The sequence below is a fragment of the Gobio gobio genome, assembly GCF_949357685.1.
Source record: "Gobio gobio genome assembly, chromosome: 16".
Taxonomy (NCBI): Eukaryota; Metazoa; Chordata; class Actinopteri; order Cypriniformes; family Gobionidae; genus Gobio; species Gobio gobio.
The window spans coordinates 39,733,534-39,750,908 of NC_137109.1; the positions used below are offsets into that span (position 1 = coordinate 39,733,534).

At 38.8% G+C, this 17,375-nt stretch overlaps 4 protein-coding genes across 5 annotated transcripts in view; 2 read left to right on the forward strand and 2 right to left on the reverse strand.

The window, feature by feature from the left end:
* Positions 1-1,437, forward strand: part of naa15a (N-alpha-acetyltransferase 15, NatA auxiliary subunit a) — a 21,813-nt gene extending 20,376 nt beyond the window's left edge. For both annotated transcript variants that reach the window (XM_079838193.1, XM_079838194.1), the window contains 2 exons: positions 68-165; positions 259-1,437. In XM_079838193.1, the coding sequence (XP_079694319.1) occupies positions 68-165; positions 259-465 (305 nt within the window). In that variant the 3' untranslated portion in view covers positions 466-1,437. The remainder of the gene's footprint in view (positions 1-67; positions 166-258) is intronic.
* ugl (ureidoglycolate lyase) lies at positions 1,438-8,437 on the reverse strand. Its single transcript, XM_079838195.1, has 15 exons — positions 8,380-8,437; positions 8,043-8,171; positions 7,567-7,785; positions 7,317-7,407; positions 7,125-7,201; positions 6,604-6,714; positions 6,451-6,510; positions 6,195-6,351; positions 5,915-6,113; positions 3,756-3,834; positions 3,541-3,633; positions 3,326-3,398; positions 3,183-3,250; positions 2,976-3,106; positions 1,438-2,402 (listed from the first exon to the last, which is right to left on the reverse strand). Exons 1-15 carry the CDS (start codon positions 8,383-8,385, stop codon positions 2,234-2,236), a joined length of 1,662 nt encoding a protein of 553 aa, XP_079694321.1. The 5' UTR covers positions 8,386-8,437; the 3' UTR covers positions 1,438-2,233.
* A 423-nt stretch (positions 8,438-8,860) lies between these two features.
* Positions 8,861-12,644, forward strand: rab33ba (RAB33B, member RAS oncogene family a). Its single transcript, XM_079839069.1, has 3 exons — positions 8,861-8,973; positions 9,084-9,320; positions 10,149-12,644. Exons 1-3 carry the CDS (start codon positions 8,962-8,964, stop codon positions 10,638-10,640), a joined length of 741 nt encoding a protein of 246 aa, XP_079695195.1. The 5' UTR covers positions 8,861-8,961; the 3' UTR covers positions 10,641-12,644.
* A 409-nt stretch (positions 12,645-13,053) lies between these two features.
* On the reverse strand, positions 13,054-17,134 carry LOC307139735 (uncharacterized protein). The gene is made up of 8 exons (XM_079838818.1): positions 17,081-17,134; positions 16,913-16,959; positions 16,621-16,792; positions 15,243-15,302; positions 15,023-15,154; positions 14,785-14,931; positions 13,620-13,680; positions 13,054-13,465 (listed from the first exon to the last, which is right to left on the reverse strand). Exons 3-8 carry the CDS (start codon positions 16,783-16,785, stop codon positions 13,359-13,361), a joined length of 672 nt encoding a protein of 223 aa, XP_079694944.1. The 5' UTR covers positions 16,786-16,792; positions 16,913-16,959; positions 17,081-17,134; the 3' UTR covers positions 13,054-13,358.
* Positions 17,135-17,375: the final 241 nt, after the last annotated feature.

Genomic DNA, 17,375 nt, shown 5'->3' on the forward strand with positions numbered 1-17,375 from the left:
TTAAGTATTAGCATACAACTAAATTATTTTAGCTGTGCATTTAGAATCAGCCTTGTTTTGTGTACAGCTGCTAAGATGATGGTCTTCCTGGACCCCTCCTCTGAGAGCATGGCTGCTGAGCTGGCTACTTCCTTAAACGAGCCCCTAACGGGCAGAACCACTCAGGTACAAGAACTATAAACAACAGTATACATTTGGTGATATTTCACAAGAAAGGAATGATGCTACATCTCTCCTTTTTGTATGTGTGACTATTAGACATGCACCGAGGTGCTCCAGGCTTTGAGGGACGGCAGTCTGGGCTCACAGCAAGAGAAATTTCTCGAATCATACCGTGTGGCTTGCCATGGTGTCTATCCCTACGCCGTAGCCTTCATGCCCCCCGGTTACCAGGACAACTCTGCGGTGACCACCAACGGAGACCTGTCCCCCTGTGACCACGAGGACATGCCCAATGAGATGTGAGCATTTCAGGAAGTGAGCAGGGTGGCTGTTTTATGGCCGTCAGCATTTTGAGACCAGACGCCCCACAGAAGTTGAGACTCCACTGCACTAACAAGACCACAGTTACCTTCTGCCTTCGCATCTACTCACAGGAGCGAGCAAGCAATAGGGGAAAAACCCGTTTTACTCCATTTTTTTCCCTTTCTTTCTATCTTGTTTTTTTAATATGGCCAATGGCATCTCTTATGCTAGAACAGAATAAGCGGTATTACAGAAAAGATTGATCAAGACGGTCACAGTGAACTCATTGGGCCTAATTCCTGTTTATCAGACACATGCATCTTGCTTCTCATGTTTTTAAAGAGTAATTTATATTAAAATAATATTAAAAAGAACCGAATAATATCAGGAGGAGCAATACTTTTGGTCCTGGTTTGACTTGCGTGGTCGTGTGCCAAATCTGTGGGGCGGACCTTTAGATGCAGATGACGCACCTGGGGAGGGGGGTGGGGGTCGGGGGAGTGTGGCAGTGAATTATTTGGCATTGTGTTGCTGGGCACAAAGCAGTTCCAGGATCAGCCACCAGGGGCAGCCAGCAGTCGAAGCCTACCATTTCAATCGGGAGGAGACTATGATGTACGGCCTATAAGCTGATAACAGAGTCGATTGAAAGGTCACCTGGAGTGCCGAGGAGAGGCAGACGTGCATCTCTTTATTTTTTTTCTCTTTCATCCTCTACTGCCGGTTATTTAGTGAACATCTTAGAGGCAGCAGTGGCTTCTGTTGGACCTTTTACGGTGACTGTTTCTTTTGGGTTTGTTTGGCTTATTTTATTTTTCTTCCACTCATGTTTTGGGTTCTCCTTATGCTGGTTTCAACCTTTCAGTTTATGAATTTTTTTCCCTCTCCATCAAACATACCACTGTCTGAATTTGGAGAAAATGTCCCGTCATTTGACACTCACACAGTTACAAATAAAACAAAATAACATTACTGTGATGCACTTCTCTTTTTGTTTTTAATTTACACATTTGGTTGTACAATGAAAGATGTAACCGTTTAATTTCTTAAATACAGACCACGTGAATTTGCGGGGGCTGCTAAAGTTAAATTTGTGGTTACGAGTATTTGTCTTTACTCACTTAGGTGTTTCTTTTACTGGCTGTTTGGAAATTACTTTTTAAAACACATATATATTAAAATGAATTATAGCCCTGATTTATGTTCTATAGCAGTGGTTCTCAAGCTGTTTGATGCCAAGGTCCTCCATTTTCTACAATATTCGAAGGTCCCATTAATTTTTCAATAGAAATTTTTAATTTTGGTCCAATAAAAAAATAACATTTTGCAATCATATTTGCTACCCTGTAAAATATTTTATAACTTCATAACTAGAACTTATAAAATATAAGTTCACTATAGTTTTATAATTTTATTCATCTCCATGACTTCCAGGTCTAGATGTCACACTTTGAAATTAGGCTTCCTCATATATTCAGGTTTGTTGAGGGGATGAATTACAATTATACATATTAATGTTTAGTTTTGGCCTTTTTTTTATATAATTAAGTCAATTGGTTGAGAACTACTGTGCTATCAGTATATGGAAGTAATTTGTTCACATCCTTTTTTTCACACTTTATTTTGACCCATCTTCATAGTGATCTAAAAATCTAGGTATGAAGCGTTAGTGGTTCACAAATGTTACGACAGCATATTTATGCATTCATGGTTGTATTATTTTGCTTGTGATGTAGAAGTAATTTGACTTGTGTAATCCTACACTTGTTTAGAGTCTGGCTTTGGGCACCGCGTCTGTCGGTCCATTCTCATGTTGGCTCTGAGAGTTGAGGAAAGTATGGTCCAGGTTAAGGTATGTAGTGATGAACTCTGGGAACTTATTTTTTTGCACTATCTCTAGAAACATGGACACAGCAGTCATCAACCTCTGTTTGTCTCTAAAGAGGGTGGAAAGAGAAAAGGTCAGTATTTCTCAATGTGAGCTATTGGGCAATCATAGGTGGCATAGCTCTGTAACAGATTTACAATGTAGACAAACTACTGTATTTTTTAATTATGCTTTTTTCTGAGATATTGTTGAAACCCCTGGGGGAAACTAAATAAAATCCAAAAAAAACTAATCATTATACTACCAAAAGCATTCATTAAGTACCATGATAGATTCACTGTAGTGCATAAAGCAGCTTTGGCCACACCACATACTGCTTTTTTTTATTTATTATTGACCCTTCCCTCCCTCCCTGTGTTCAGGGATTTGTACAAACGTCTGAAATGCATTGTCTCAGTAGTTGAACCTAATTTTAAGAACTTTTAATTTTACATATAATTTATATAGTTTATAATTGAAATGTTTGGTTAATGATTTCTTTATATTGTCCCCAAGAACATCATGTAAACATGGTAAAATTACAGCAATGTGTGGTCTCTTGTTGCTTTAATCCCACTTCATTTTGTGTACAACAAATGTACAGATTCCAACAAATGCATGTTATCTGTACAGCATTCTCTACCTGTTTGTTTGGCAATGTATGGCTGCCTTCAGATCTCCCATCAGATCTTCAGCCAAGCTGCTGACTAGAGCTCGTGTCACCACCATCCCATCATCTTCTAATCTCACTTGGTGCCGGATCCACTGCCAAACCTGAAAAATGGAGCCTCTTAAAATAAGATATGGTGTTATACTGTACCATGTGAGCTGGGCAGTGTTGTGAACTGACCTGAGATCTGGATATCTCTGCAGTTGCTGAATCCTCAACCTTCCCCAGATAGAAGAAATGACCTCTGCCTGTCTTTCAAAATTAAAACCTCAATTTTTTCTGAGCACAGACCATAAAAGTGTTGTTGAAATCAAGTTTTGTACCTGAAAGCCAGGCTTCAATGAAGAGGACTCCTACAGCAATATTGTACCTCAGTCCATACAATGTTACTCCTCCCTAGATGTAAAGCACTTGAAAATTGAATTTAACATAATACAATGGCAACCACATTTAAACTATAATAAACTTTACAAGACCTCACCACACATTTATTAATAAGTTTACATGATTTATTTTGTAGTAATAGAATTCAACTAACTGCAGGCATAATGAGCAAGTCCTCGGGGGTCACATTGATGTCTTCACGCAGCTGCAGGAGTTGGTTCTGACCATGAGAGTGAAGCTCGAACAGCTGTGTGTATATTTTTTTTTAATATGTGAACATTTGTTATATATATATATGCTAATGCTGTGCTGGGGAAGTAAATTAATAGACTGTAATGAACAACCTGTTATAGTATGTGGGACACTTACTTTTTGCATGGGCTCAATCAGGTCCATGTCGTAAACCATGAAGCCATCAACTCCTGCTTTGATCTCTAGTAACTTCAGTCTAAAGCAACACAAGAAAGATAATTTGTATGGAGAACAAATACAGAAGTATAATTGAATAAGTCTTTTTTTTGATAAACACGCCCTATAGATTGATAGGGTATGGATGAGGGAAGATGCCCCCCCTAAGAACAATGTGGATTTACTTTTAAATTGTAACACGGATCAGATATAACATTATGAGGTGAAGTGAATAACACTGATTATCTTAGTGGGTGGGATATATTAGGCAGCAAGTGAACATTTTGTCCTCAAAGTTGATGTGTTAGAAGCAGGAAAAATGTGCAAGCGTAAGGATTTGAGCGAGTTTAACAAGGGCCGAATTGTGATGGCTAGATGACTGGGTCAGATCATCTCCAAAACTGCAGATCTTGTGGGGTGTTCGGTGTTCCCGGTCTGCATCTATCAAAAGTGGTCCAAGGAAGGAACAGTGGTAAACGGCGACAGGGTCATGGGCGGCCCGAGCTCATTGATGCACCTGGTGAGCGAAGGTGTCAGAATACACAGTGCATCACAGTTTGTTGTGTATGGGATTGCATAGCCGCAGACCAGTCAGGGTGCCCATGCTGACCCCTGTCCACCGCCTAAAGCAACAACAGTGGGCACATGAGCATCAGAACTGGACCACGGAGCAATGGAAAAAGGTGGCCTGGTCTGATCATGTATCACATTTCTTTTACATCACGTGGAATGCCGGGTGTGTGTGCGCCACTTACCTGGGGAACACATGGCACCAGGAAGCACTATGGGAAGAAGGCAAGCCGGCGAAGGCAATGTGATGCTTTGGGCAGTGTTCTGCTGGGAAACCTTGGGTCCTGCCATCCATATGGATGGTACTTTGACACGTACCAGCTACCTAGGCATTGTTGCAGACCATGTACACCCTTTCATGGAAACAGGCCTCTTTCAGCAGAATAATGTGCCCTGCCACAAAGCAAAACTGGTTCAGGAATGGGTTGAGAAACACGAGTTTGAGGTGTTGACCTGGCCTCCAAATTCCCCAGATCTCAATCCAATCGAGCATCTGTAGGATGTGCTGAACAAACAAGTCTGATCCATAAAGGCCTTACTTACAAGACTTAAAGGATCTGCTGCTAACATCTTGGTGCCAGATACCACAGCACACCTTCAGGGGTCTAGTGGAGTCCATGCCTCGACAGGTCAGGGCTGCTTTGGCAGCAAAAGGGGGACCGACACAATATTAGGTCATGAGGCTATTTTTCTTTATTATCTTTATTCATTGTTTTGTATGATTATTGTTTTTGTGGTTATTTATGTATGAAACTCTATGTGCTGCCGTCTTGAACAGGTCTCCCTGGCAGAAGAGATTGTAATATCTCAATGGGATCTCCTCGTTAAATAAAGGATAAATAAATACAAATAAAATGTTATGCCTGATCGGTATGTTATCAGCCTGTTCACTTTGATCATCCAACAAGGAGCATGATTTAAGGTATAATTTGTGTCCATAGAATACAGGTCAAATTTTAATACTTAAAGGGATAGTTCAACCAAAAATGAAAATTCTGTCATCATTTACTCACCCTCAAGTTGTTTCAAACCTGTATGAGTTTCTTCTGAACACAAAAGATGATATTTAGAAGAATGTTTGTAACAAAGCAGATAGAGAAACCATTGACTACCATAGTATTTTTTTCCCTACTATGGTAGTCAATGGTTACTCCATCTGCTTGGTTACAAAAATGACAGAATTTTCATTTTTGGGTGAACTATCCCTTTTAGGTGCGGTGAGGGAGAAAAAGTTCCCCACACAGATTTTGGTCATGTTCAAATTGGTCATGCGAATTCACCTTGTGGACCAACAGAAATCAGCTTGGCATGAAATTGAGCAGTGCTTAACTGAGCTATTGACAAAGGACCTGTTTTTGCATGTGAAATTTTGCTAATGTGACCTCAAATCGCTAATGTGTTTAATTTAAATCCAATCCTGATCAACTCAAAATTAAGGCTATTTCATGTTTTATTTATTATTAGGATTTGTGTGCCACTGCATTTCTATTGTGATTATGGATTGGATTCAGATCACCATAGAGCTGTTATTTGTTCTAGTTGCATCTTGCCTGGTGACAGTAGTGAGTACAGTCTTGTAGAGGTCACTCTCTTTGTCTCTAGGCAACAGCAAAGCTGCCATGCCACCTGTTGCTAGGGCACCCCTGCGGTGACACGTCTGCACTAGAAGGTCCATGTAGCTGTGCAGGAAACGTTTCTCCATATCAACATACTTACTGCGGTCAGGGAGGAGGAAATCAGCCCGATGACCTAGAAAGCAAACCATTGTCACTAACTAGAGATGTGATTGGGTTTAAACTAGTCAAACTTGCAGAAAGCATATGAGCTGACCGAATTTGTTGACAAATGAAGCCGAGTAGTCCCAGATGCCACAGTTGAGACCAGCAGAGTGCTCCTTGAGCTCATACAAAATCTCCTCCATCTCGAATGATGCCAAAACACACTCAATCAGCACAGTAGCCTTTATACAGCCTGCTGGTAGGCCAAGCTACAAAATAATTCAAACAATACCAGAATATGTTAGGAAATAAACGGCATGGATGTTAAAACTGCAATGGAACATACAGTATGTAATCTCAATCTGCACCTTCTTCTCAGTCCAGAAAAAAATCTGACTCCACAATCGGGCTTCCATGTAGCTCTCCACCTGTACAATAAAACATGAAGATTTTCTAGGATATGCTTGATACTACGCAGAAGTTCTGTCCTGGTAAATGAAGTAACGTGATCTGACACTGACCTTGGACAAGTAGAAAAAAGGGCCACTCTGGTTTTGAAGAAGTAGTTTTGCATTATGAAACATCAGCAGACCAAAATCAAACAATGGACCAGGAACCTCTCGACCATTCACCTGCAGAGAAACAGCTGCTCGTAGACTTATCATTACCAAGAAGGATATTTTATTATTCAGAGCTAGCTAATTTACAACTATTTTGATCCTGGAACAACATTCCTGTCTGAAAATTTGTCTTGAACCAGCGTCGAAGAACCAAATAATCCAAGATCATGCCAAATCGTTGACAATCAAATCCAGCTAACTGAGTTAGCGAGGTACGAAGAACGGGCCCCAGAGCTATAACATGAATATGAAGAGTGTTTATGATGAAAAACCGTGGCCCCTGTTCAGGAGATACTGCTGATAATTTAAATAGATCTCATTTGTGGTTGTAAGTGGTTATAATTTTTTTCTATATCCTATCTAATATTTTTTTTCGATATCCTAATAATCTGTGCCATTAGCAGCTCACAACAGATTCATACCATCATGTTGTGCTCCACCATGTTCCACGCTCGAGGACGGAGCATCAACACTGGAGCCTGAGAAATGGGTGGTACATCTATTTATAAGAAATATGACATTGTTAACACATATTTTCCAGACATTTGAATGGGATGAGAATGTTTCTTTACTGTTTTAATGAAACAAGTAGCAAGAGATGAAATAAGGCTCACCCTGTAACTGGTTGTGCATTGCCAGGTAAACGTTGTAAATGCCTTTTATTTGATTGTGATATGTTGGGCAGTTGCCATCATCAAAATCAACCTACAATAGAACAGATTGCAAAAGATTTTTCAAATTAGATGGTGCCAAACCATTGATTATGGATGCATTTTCTGTATTCAATGCATTGTAGTATATAATATATATTTCCAACTTTAGTTTACTGTATGTCACCATCTTATTGGCACAACCATGTCCTACCTGTAACCCTTGGGCAGTAGATTTGAGTCCCATTATAAGGCGTTGCGTATCACAGGGTGAAAGGTCACCAATGTCCACATGTCTGCAGTGTAATCTGTCTGGAACTGGGTTAACTCTCCAGCTAGGATCATTTCGGATGTGAGCTGTGTCCTGCAGAAAGCCTGGTAACTCTCCAGTAAGATCCAGTTGAACTTTACGGAGGACTCTCAAGTTCAAAACCTCGTAAAAGTGTGAGAATATCCAAAAAATAAATAATGGTGATTTGGGTTAACCCCAATTACATATTTACTCATTATAATGTTTATGTATTTATTTTTTGGATATTTTCTGTGCAGGTTAGTTAAAAAATCCACAACAAAATCAATTTTCCCATTTTGCTATAGGTCTATATATATTGCACTATATTGTTATTGTCTATTATATTTTGATAGTTTGAGTAACAAAGTGATATACAAGTTAAAGTGGGTTCACGATACCTTGTCAACCTCTGGCTGGAAGGTAGAAATGAGTTCAGACAGAAATTGCAGAGCATCAGAGTTAAATAGAGTATGAAACTCTGTCTCCAGTCCTGAGGGAGGCGTTTCCAGCTCAACACCTTGATGTACCTATTTATCATTAAACCATGATCTCCAGACAGTGACTCCGAACAGCAGTTTCATATAGTGCTGCACATTACCATTCAGTGACATTGACACAATTTAATATATATAAATTCAAACAAATATATGAACATAATGAAAACATTTTATAGAAAAACTTTAAACATTTGAGTGTTATATTAGCGTTTTAAAATAGCAACAAATTGTGACTTACCAACATTTTCTGCAGTCGTCCAGTAAATCTAGAGTTGGACTTTGGTAAGTGTCTCTGTTTACTTGAAGCCACACATGACTAGTGAGGTTTCATTCGTGAACGAATCAGTGTCTTTGAACAAAGCTTTTAAGCGAATGAATCAGTGAACAAACCCAAATGAATCTTTTTAACATTAGTCCATTATCTTGCAATGTTAAAATAACCAACAATCAAATCACCACTTGAGAGACCACCCATTGTTTGTTTGAATACAATGTGTAATACAAATATAATAATTCAGTTTAATTACTTCTATATTTATTTAGTTTGTGGGTGTGTGTGTTTTGTGTACCCCGTTAACAGAGGTAAGTTTCAGTTTTGATATGTATTTTTCCAGGTTTTTCCCCCTGTAATGTTTCGAAGTACCAAACAAACGCTCTTCTCAGTAACTTCTCGCGAGATTACAGTTGTGTCAACGTCGTACGTGGCTACAGACCCAAACAGTGTAAGAGGACTCCGCCAGGAATGCATCAGCAAAATGTGGAGTCTACCGGTCAACACGTCAAATACACTCACCGAAGTTTGAATCTCTAAGTTTTGCACATGAAGCTTCAGGTGAAGGGCTAAAGGTTCAGCTAAGCCTGCGTTTGAATCACTTATCTGACCCGTTAGCATCAGTACATTTTCACTGTGTCAGTCTGTAAGGGGCACTTGTTTCTCTATAGGAGGACAGCATGGCAGATATCGAGTCCTCGTTTGAATTTAGCTCATCTTTGACCAGCTCTTCGCTGCCTCCACCACGGACTCGAATCTTTAAGATCATCGTGATCGGAGACTCTGGAGTTGGCAAGACCTGCCTCACCTATAGATTCTGTGCTGACAAGTTTCCAGACAGGACTGAGGCCACTATCGGGGTGGATTTTCGGGAGAAGGTTATTGAAATAGACGGCGAGAAAATCAAGGTGAGGATGCTTGTAGATTTAGAAGGATGTTGTGTTAATTTAACGTTACTGCAGTGTGTGTTTATTTAACCCAGTAAAGCCTGACATGGAATAATAGTCAGAAAAATAATTTTAATGGAACAGAACAGCTTGCTTATGTGTTTTTATTTTTTGTATCACATCACATTGGATACTCTTGGGAAGAAAAATCTACATCATATTTATTCAGAGGCCCAAATTGGTGCAGATGATGTCATTTATATGGCCAAAAAGTAAGATGAAATTCTGATAGCGTTTAATGTTAGTCAATGAGATTATTTTAACAATATAGCAGTTGTCACTAGTCTATATCTTCCAATAATTGTTTAGTAAGATGATATTTAAATGCTTAAAGTTGCTTCAGACCACTAAGTGTTCATCAAAATGTAGTCTTTTACAGTATATTATTGTATTATATTATAAAAACTGTAAGATGTACCACAACCTATCAATCAGATGACAAAAGGCATGTAGTAGATTGTTTAATTTCAGCAAATTTTTGATCATGTTGAAAATTGAGGCCTTAGTCTTTAGGCCTTGCATTGGTGGTACAGCTTGTTGTTCTTCTTCTATGATGTTCCCAGCTAGCTGCTGTCATAGAGCTCTGCTGCACACTAAATGTAAATTTCTAAATGTTTTCATGCACAAGAGTGACAAGACCCACACTTTATCATGCACATAATACCTGCCTGTGTTGTTCATTTATGCATGAACACACCCTGCATTCTCCTGCAACGTTTAAAGGACAGATATGTGTGATATGATGACATAAGTTGACATCTAATTGTTCTCGCTATTTCCCTCTACCAGGTCCAGTTGTGGGACACCGCAGGCCAGGAGCGCTTCCGTAAGAGTATGGTGCAGCACTACTACCGCAACGTCCATGCTGTGGTGTTCGTCTACGATGTCACCAATGCCGCTAGTTTCCGTAGCCTTCCGGCATGGATTGAGGAGTGCCGTCAGCATGCCCTGGGGCAGGAGGTGCCCAGAATCCTGGTCGGCAACAAATGCGACCTGCGCCACGCTGCACAAGTGAGCACTGATGCAGCACAGCAGTTTGCCGATGCACACTCGATGCCTCTGTTCGAGACCTCTGCCAAAAACCCCTACGGAAACGATGACGGCAGTCGAAATAACAGTGACCACGTAGAGGCCATTTTTATGACAGTGGCGCACAAGCTGAAATCTCAGAAGCCACTTATGTTAAGCCAGCCACCTTGCGGATCAGGAGATACTGTCACTCTCAGGAGGCAGGAAGAGGAGGACAAGGGAAGTTGGGGCTGTGGTTGTTGGAGGAGCTAATAAAGTACACTTTTAAGGGAGGAGGCACCTCTTTACAGAATGGAGATGACAAAGGTGAAGCACTTTTTAGAGAAGCAGATTTAGAGGTGCTTTTATGTTATCTGTGAAGCTAAAGTCCAGGATTGACGACACAGGAACATTTAGTCTCAAAAATTCTTAGTGTATCTGACGTGCAGAATCTGGCCATTATTTAAAGAGCAAACGACTTCACTTTGACAAGTTGCATGTAGGCCAACCTACTTTACATTTAAAAGCTTCATATGCCACTGCCAAACACTTTCAGTACATTTACCTACTAGTTTGATCAGTGATGCCGTTCCGCAGGTGAATTGAAGGGTGAAATCGTCGTACACAAGATGTTGCCTTTTTCATCATATATTTGAAACCATTTTCTCGCCAAAATTAGATCGACTGTTCTGTTAAATCACTTCAGCCTCCCTGTTGAGACGCAGAATCTGGTTTAGTTTGTGTCTGTTTGCTGTTTGTTCTTTCATTCTCTCTCTCACCCACACACATGCAGGCACTTCCTGTGAAAGTTGTGTGTTCTATCAAGGGAGAAGACAAACCGGCAAACACTCACTAAATGCAGGTTATTTATTGTAGCTGCTAATAGTTCTTGGAGAAGCGAGGGATGAATTTAAAAGGAAAATAAAGTTGATATCCTTGCCTTTCCGAAAAAGTCTTAAAGCCAGTCCTTGTCCACTGCCAGTGTTTTATTTATTGCCAATTTTTTTCTTCTAGCAGTCATTTACCTGAATCAAATCTACTCTTAACGGGTTATGCATGTTATCCAATCCTTCTTGTGAATCAGTTCGAAATTTAGATGTGGTTTAAAAGACTTTTGGTAAAAAAGGACAAGAATTCACTTACATCAGTGTCTACAGTCATGTAAGGTATGTAGTACTGCTTTGTTAGGCAAAATGAAAATGATCTGTACTGTATAATCACAGATTGGTATGAGAACCTCATGTTATTCATGGCTCTGTGCATGCCATGGCATTGGCCATTTTATTTCCCACACTGATACGCAGCACAGAGTTGAATCCATTTCAGAATATTAATTCATGTCTTAAATGTAACGGCACAGCAGGTCCTGTGAAGTGCATGCGAGAATCTCAGGCATTGCATGCTTTATTTCATTTTTGTAATAGGGGATTGCCAAAAAGTGATTTTGCATATGATTTTCAATTATTTATTTGAAGTGGATTGGTTGAGGGCCTGATTAGCTGATGCGTTCCATTGTTTGATTGGGGTACATTAGGGAAGCATGTGATTGGCTGAGAAATTGTGCATTGTTAATGATGGTCCTAAGATATTGAATGCATTTGTGCTTAACGTTTTGACCTTGGGTGCTTACAGAAGGATTATCTCATTTATCTGCCAGAAACATCATGAGCCTTCATACTTCTTACAGGTTCATGCTAAATTGATCTAGATAAACGCTCTTGGTCTGGGTTCTCTTGTTTGTTGTCTATACTGGTTTGTCTTTTCAGCCAACGTACCGTTTCAAGTGTCCTTCAGACTTGAATTCTGTATTTAGTTTTTCTGTCTGCATTAACACATTAATAACGTAAAATATAAGCAGATCTCAAGTCCACAGAATGTTGCAGGTTGAAAATTACAAATGCTGCAAATATATGGAAGATTATTAAAGTTTAAGATTTTTCAAGTGACACCTTTTTATTATTATATCAAATTATTGTTTATTTTTCTTCAGCGGAAGTTATGCATCTTTGCAACCAGTGTATGATCCAATACGTCATATCACTGAAGCATGCACAGCATATTTTTACTAGTCATTTTTCTGAACTCATGTCTTCAATGTTGGTCAGCGAGTTGAGGAAATCAACAATATAATCAAAGAAATGCAAAACAAATCATGCTTTTTTTCAGTTTTGATTTTAACAGTTCATGTTTTACTAAGAAATAAAGTACCACATCTTTGAAGTTCACAAGATGTTGTTGTTCCTTATTTGTCTAATTAAAGAGCGCATATGGTAAATCAATTCTTGTCAGACTATAAACTTCTTTTAAAGTAATGAACTGAAACGCATCTCAAACTATACCGTTTTGCATTTGACATGGGTGCCAACATCAAATGCATAGTCCAAATGAAATTTGTAGAACTGATTGGTTTTATTACTCTGAACATCCAATAGCAGCAATAGTTTTATTATAGTTTGTAGTTTTAGATCCATAAAGAGGCCATTAGAATAACAGATGGTGTAAAATAGCATATCTCAAAAGTCCACAGAATGTTACAGGATGAAAATTACAAATGCTGCAAATATATAGAGATGTTTTTATTATATGTAAATTATTGTTTATTATTCTTTCAGCAGAAGTTGCATCTTTGCAACCTGTGTATGAGCCAATACATCATATAGTCCAAAAAGAGGCCATTAGAATCCTTAATTTGTAATAATTGTTTATTGTAAAATATATATACAGCTTTATTTATGCAAAAATAGCAGTCTATCATGTAAAAAGTATAACGCTAAGGCACATACTTTAAGAGAAAAAAAAAACACTAAAATATAATAAATTGATATGGCACTGATAATAACTTAAACATCAAGAAACACATCTAACTAGAATTGAAACAAGCAAGCTCAACAGAATTTGGACATTTGACATTTCTGGGGCAAATTACTGAACTAAATTTCCCAATATTTGATATTTTTTCCCAGACACATACATAAAAAAAAAATATAATTACTAAGATATTCTGCTATATGGTGGAAGTGTGGAGAGGTCTTGCTGTTCCTGCTCAGGACAGCGATCCATGAATGACACGGGGGAGTTAAAGATTCGCTCTTCTCCATCTGCATGAGAAAAAAAAAAAAAATCTCATTACAGACAGCCACATCCTCAATAACATCATCATAATTGCATACATTGTGGCTCATGTGGCAGATGAATCTTATGAAATATGATTTTGTTATCTCAGTGTACACTTCAACAACATCTCTTGCGTACCTTGCCAAGTGCATATGAGTTCAGATGGAGTAACAGGATCATTCTGAGGAACTAGAAAGTCCTGTAAAATACCAAACCATGCAGAGATTAACAGCTCAATGTTGTGTACTGTATATTACATTTCAGATATAGCAATTTTCTTATGAATTTCCTTGTTTTAAAAAAGATGGTTACACTTTATTTTAAGGTGTCCGTGTTACAGTGTAATTATACATTTAAGTACTAAATAATAATAATTAAAGGGATAGTTCACCCAAAAATGAAAATGTACTCACCCTCAAGTCATCCGAGGTGTATATGACATTCTTCTTTCAGACGAATAAAATCTGAGTTATATTAAAAAAGTCCAGGCTAATCCAAGCATTATAATGGCAGTAATAGTTGCTCTGTTTTTGAAGTCCATAAAAAACGCATCTGTCCGTCAAATAACGTGCTCCACGCGGCTCCGGGGTGTTAATAAAGGCCTTCTGAAGCGAATCGATGCGTTTGTGTAAGAAAAAGATCCATATTTAATATCCGCACCATCACTTCCGGCGAATAAGGTCAAAATACATGCAAAATACAGGCGCGATCATAGATATATACATAGATTCCTCATAAGCGCATGCACGGATCGGTCGAATGAGGCATCTACGTTTATTTATCTTTGATCACGCCAGTATTTTGACCTTATTCGCCGGAAGTTATGGCGCTGGGAATACTAGATGACATTCGTCTGATAAGAGGTGAAAAAATAACAAATACTGTTCGGTTTCTCACAGAAACCGATCGCTCCGTGTCTTAAGACATTCATGTGTCGCCACGAGCCGCATGGTTTAATATGGATTCGTATGTCTATGTGTTTTTACTCTCATACTCTAAAATATCCCCATTGACATGCATTATACGACTATCACACTGCAACGGTTGGAGTTAAAAATCTTCAATTGTGTTCTACTGAAGAAACAAAGACACCTACATCTTGGATGCCCTGGGGGTAAGCAAATAAACATAAAAATTTCGTTTTTGGGTGAACTATCCCTTTAACTACATGTACTTACTATAGGGTTTGGTATAGGATTTGTTGCATGTAATTATCATTTATAGTTAATACTATAGTAACTACATGCAACACGTGTAACAAGCACACTGTAAAATAAAGTTTTACCAAAAAGACTTTACCCACCATGCCATTTGCAGAATCGTAGCAGCCACAAAACGGCAGACTGCGACAGCCAACATACATAATCAGAGAAGAAAAGAGCAGAGACCCCGTGCAGGCCACCAGAAGAGTGCCGTTTGCGCCTTTTACCATCTGGCTGAGGACAAACCTCTACACAGGACACAGCTATATCAATTATTTCTATATTTTAAGATGAGGGTATAACAGATAGCAAATTGAACATGATCTGGTGTGACTGTACCACTTCAGGGATATGATGGGCATGGAAGATCTCATCATCCTCCTCTCCATAGCTGAGAGTGACGCAAGCATAAACAAAGACGATCATAACAGCAAAAAGCGACGCCACACAGGAGACAATCATGGCATTTACCTTAAAGTATTAATGAGAGTGTTAATATCAGGAAGAAAAATACATTGGATTAGACGAATAAATTCACAAAAACAAAAAAAAAAATTACCAAAATAGGGTTTTTCTTCTGGGATGCAAAAAGCGCAAGTACACCAGGTGCAGCCATAATCTAAAAGAAGAGGAAAAAGTCAAATCAACTTTATTTATAAAGCGCTTTTTACAATGCAGATTGTTTCAAAGCAGCTTTACAGTGTTAAACAGGAAAATAGTGCAACAGAATTTTATTCTGCCGTACAGCCATACAGTGACAATGTGGTCATTAGATCAGGAATTAGATCAGTAATTTAGTTTATATGGTTAATTTAGTTTACTAGTTAAATTTATTTGGATATTTATTTGAAAATTTAGTGTCCCCAACTGAGCAAGCCAAGCCAAAGGCGACAGTGGCAAGGAAACCAAAACCCCATCAGGTGACCTAATTGAGAAAAATAAACCTTGGGAGAAACCAGGCTCAGTCGGGGTGCCAGTTCTCCTCTGGCCAATTAACAAACAGCGTATGATTATTAATCTGGCAACTTTAAAGGTCAGGGGTCATATTAGATCTGCATATTCGAATGATCGGACGCAACACGCCCGGAGACGGGTTTATTGAGGATGACGTATCGATTAACCAATTATTAAATTGCAATATTCGAAAGATCTGAGCCGTAAGGCCGGAGACAGGTTTATTGAGGGTGACATATCGATTAAACAATTATTAAATACGAATATTTTGAACGATCGTAGTCATCACCCCAGAGACGGGTTTATTGAGGATGACGTATTGATTAAACAATTATTACATTTGAATAATAACTCATTTCAATTATGAAAAAGTGAAATGAGTTAACAGAATCACCATCTCTCAGTGTCTTTAGGGTGAATATGGTTCAAGTGTGACACCTAGGCCTAATCTTCTTTATCATTATGTGTATAATCTTCCATTACTAAAAATCAAGTTCATTCTAAACCACGTTCACAGTGGCTCGGTGGGTAGCACTGTACCTCAGCAAGGAGGTCCCTGGTCATAACCTTTCTGTGAGGAGTTTGTATGCTCTCCCTGTGTCTGCATGGGTTTCCTCCGTTTCCCCCACAATCCAAAAACATGCAGCATTGGTGAATTTGAGACGTTAAATTGTGTGTATGTGTGTGTGTGTCCCAAGCCATGTAATGAGGAGGGTTGGGGAAAGACCTGACCTGACCTATCCAGGAAAATCATTCATGAACAATCTCTTATGGCAAGAGATGGTAGCAAAATAGTGAACCGTGATATATTTTGATAGGGATACACCATAACTCACGTATTAATCTTTTTTATGTGACCTTGACACTGTCCCAGTTTGACAACTATATACTGGCAAACTCAGATGGTGCATTATTGGTTAACTGGGGAAGCCATTTAAGTAATTTTAAAATAAAAAAAATTGTAAGTATTAAGCTTTTCTCACCAGTCCAGACCAGAGTGGAACCCTAGTTTCACTGAGAGTAGTGCTCTTGCGGAAAACTGCATCCATAAAGCCGCAAACCACGCAAAGCCCCGCGCACGCCACCTGAAGGATGCCGAGGACCACCACACTCTTCTGATTGAAGATGAAATACCTGTAACGGTCCATCTCAGGCCTTCAGCGGGGAGAAGAATCAAACAGAAGGTATGCATTTTTAGGTTCATAAATATTATTTTAAAGAGAACAATCTTTCCCTGGTATGTCTCTAAACGAGTCGGATCAAACGCATACTCACTTGAAGCAAGTCACTATCGCTTTCCACGTTTTGTGTTGATTCTGGAACTACAAAACCACTTTACTAACTTAATTATACTAAACGCTATTCGGAGGCTATGCCAAACCCTATTTAATAAGTATAAAGTGATTTATAAGTCATTTAAAATAGAATAATTTGCGTATTTACCTATGCCGTTTCCCCGTTTCACTTCCGCACCGCTTGTTTAGAAGAAAGCGTGTCATTCATTTACCTGGCGCGCGCAGGTGCAGCACGATGACCACGCCCCCATTGTGTGAACATGGTTACTTTGGCATTAAATATTCCTGTATTTTGTCATTTAAAAAAAAAAAAAACAGATTTATATTTTCTACATTTTATCCTTTTTTGACATTTTATCCTTATGTGGGTCAATGACAAATAAAGCTTCAGTTTATTTTTTAATCTTTTCAAAACTGATGTAATGCATATGTTTGAGTCATGA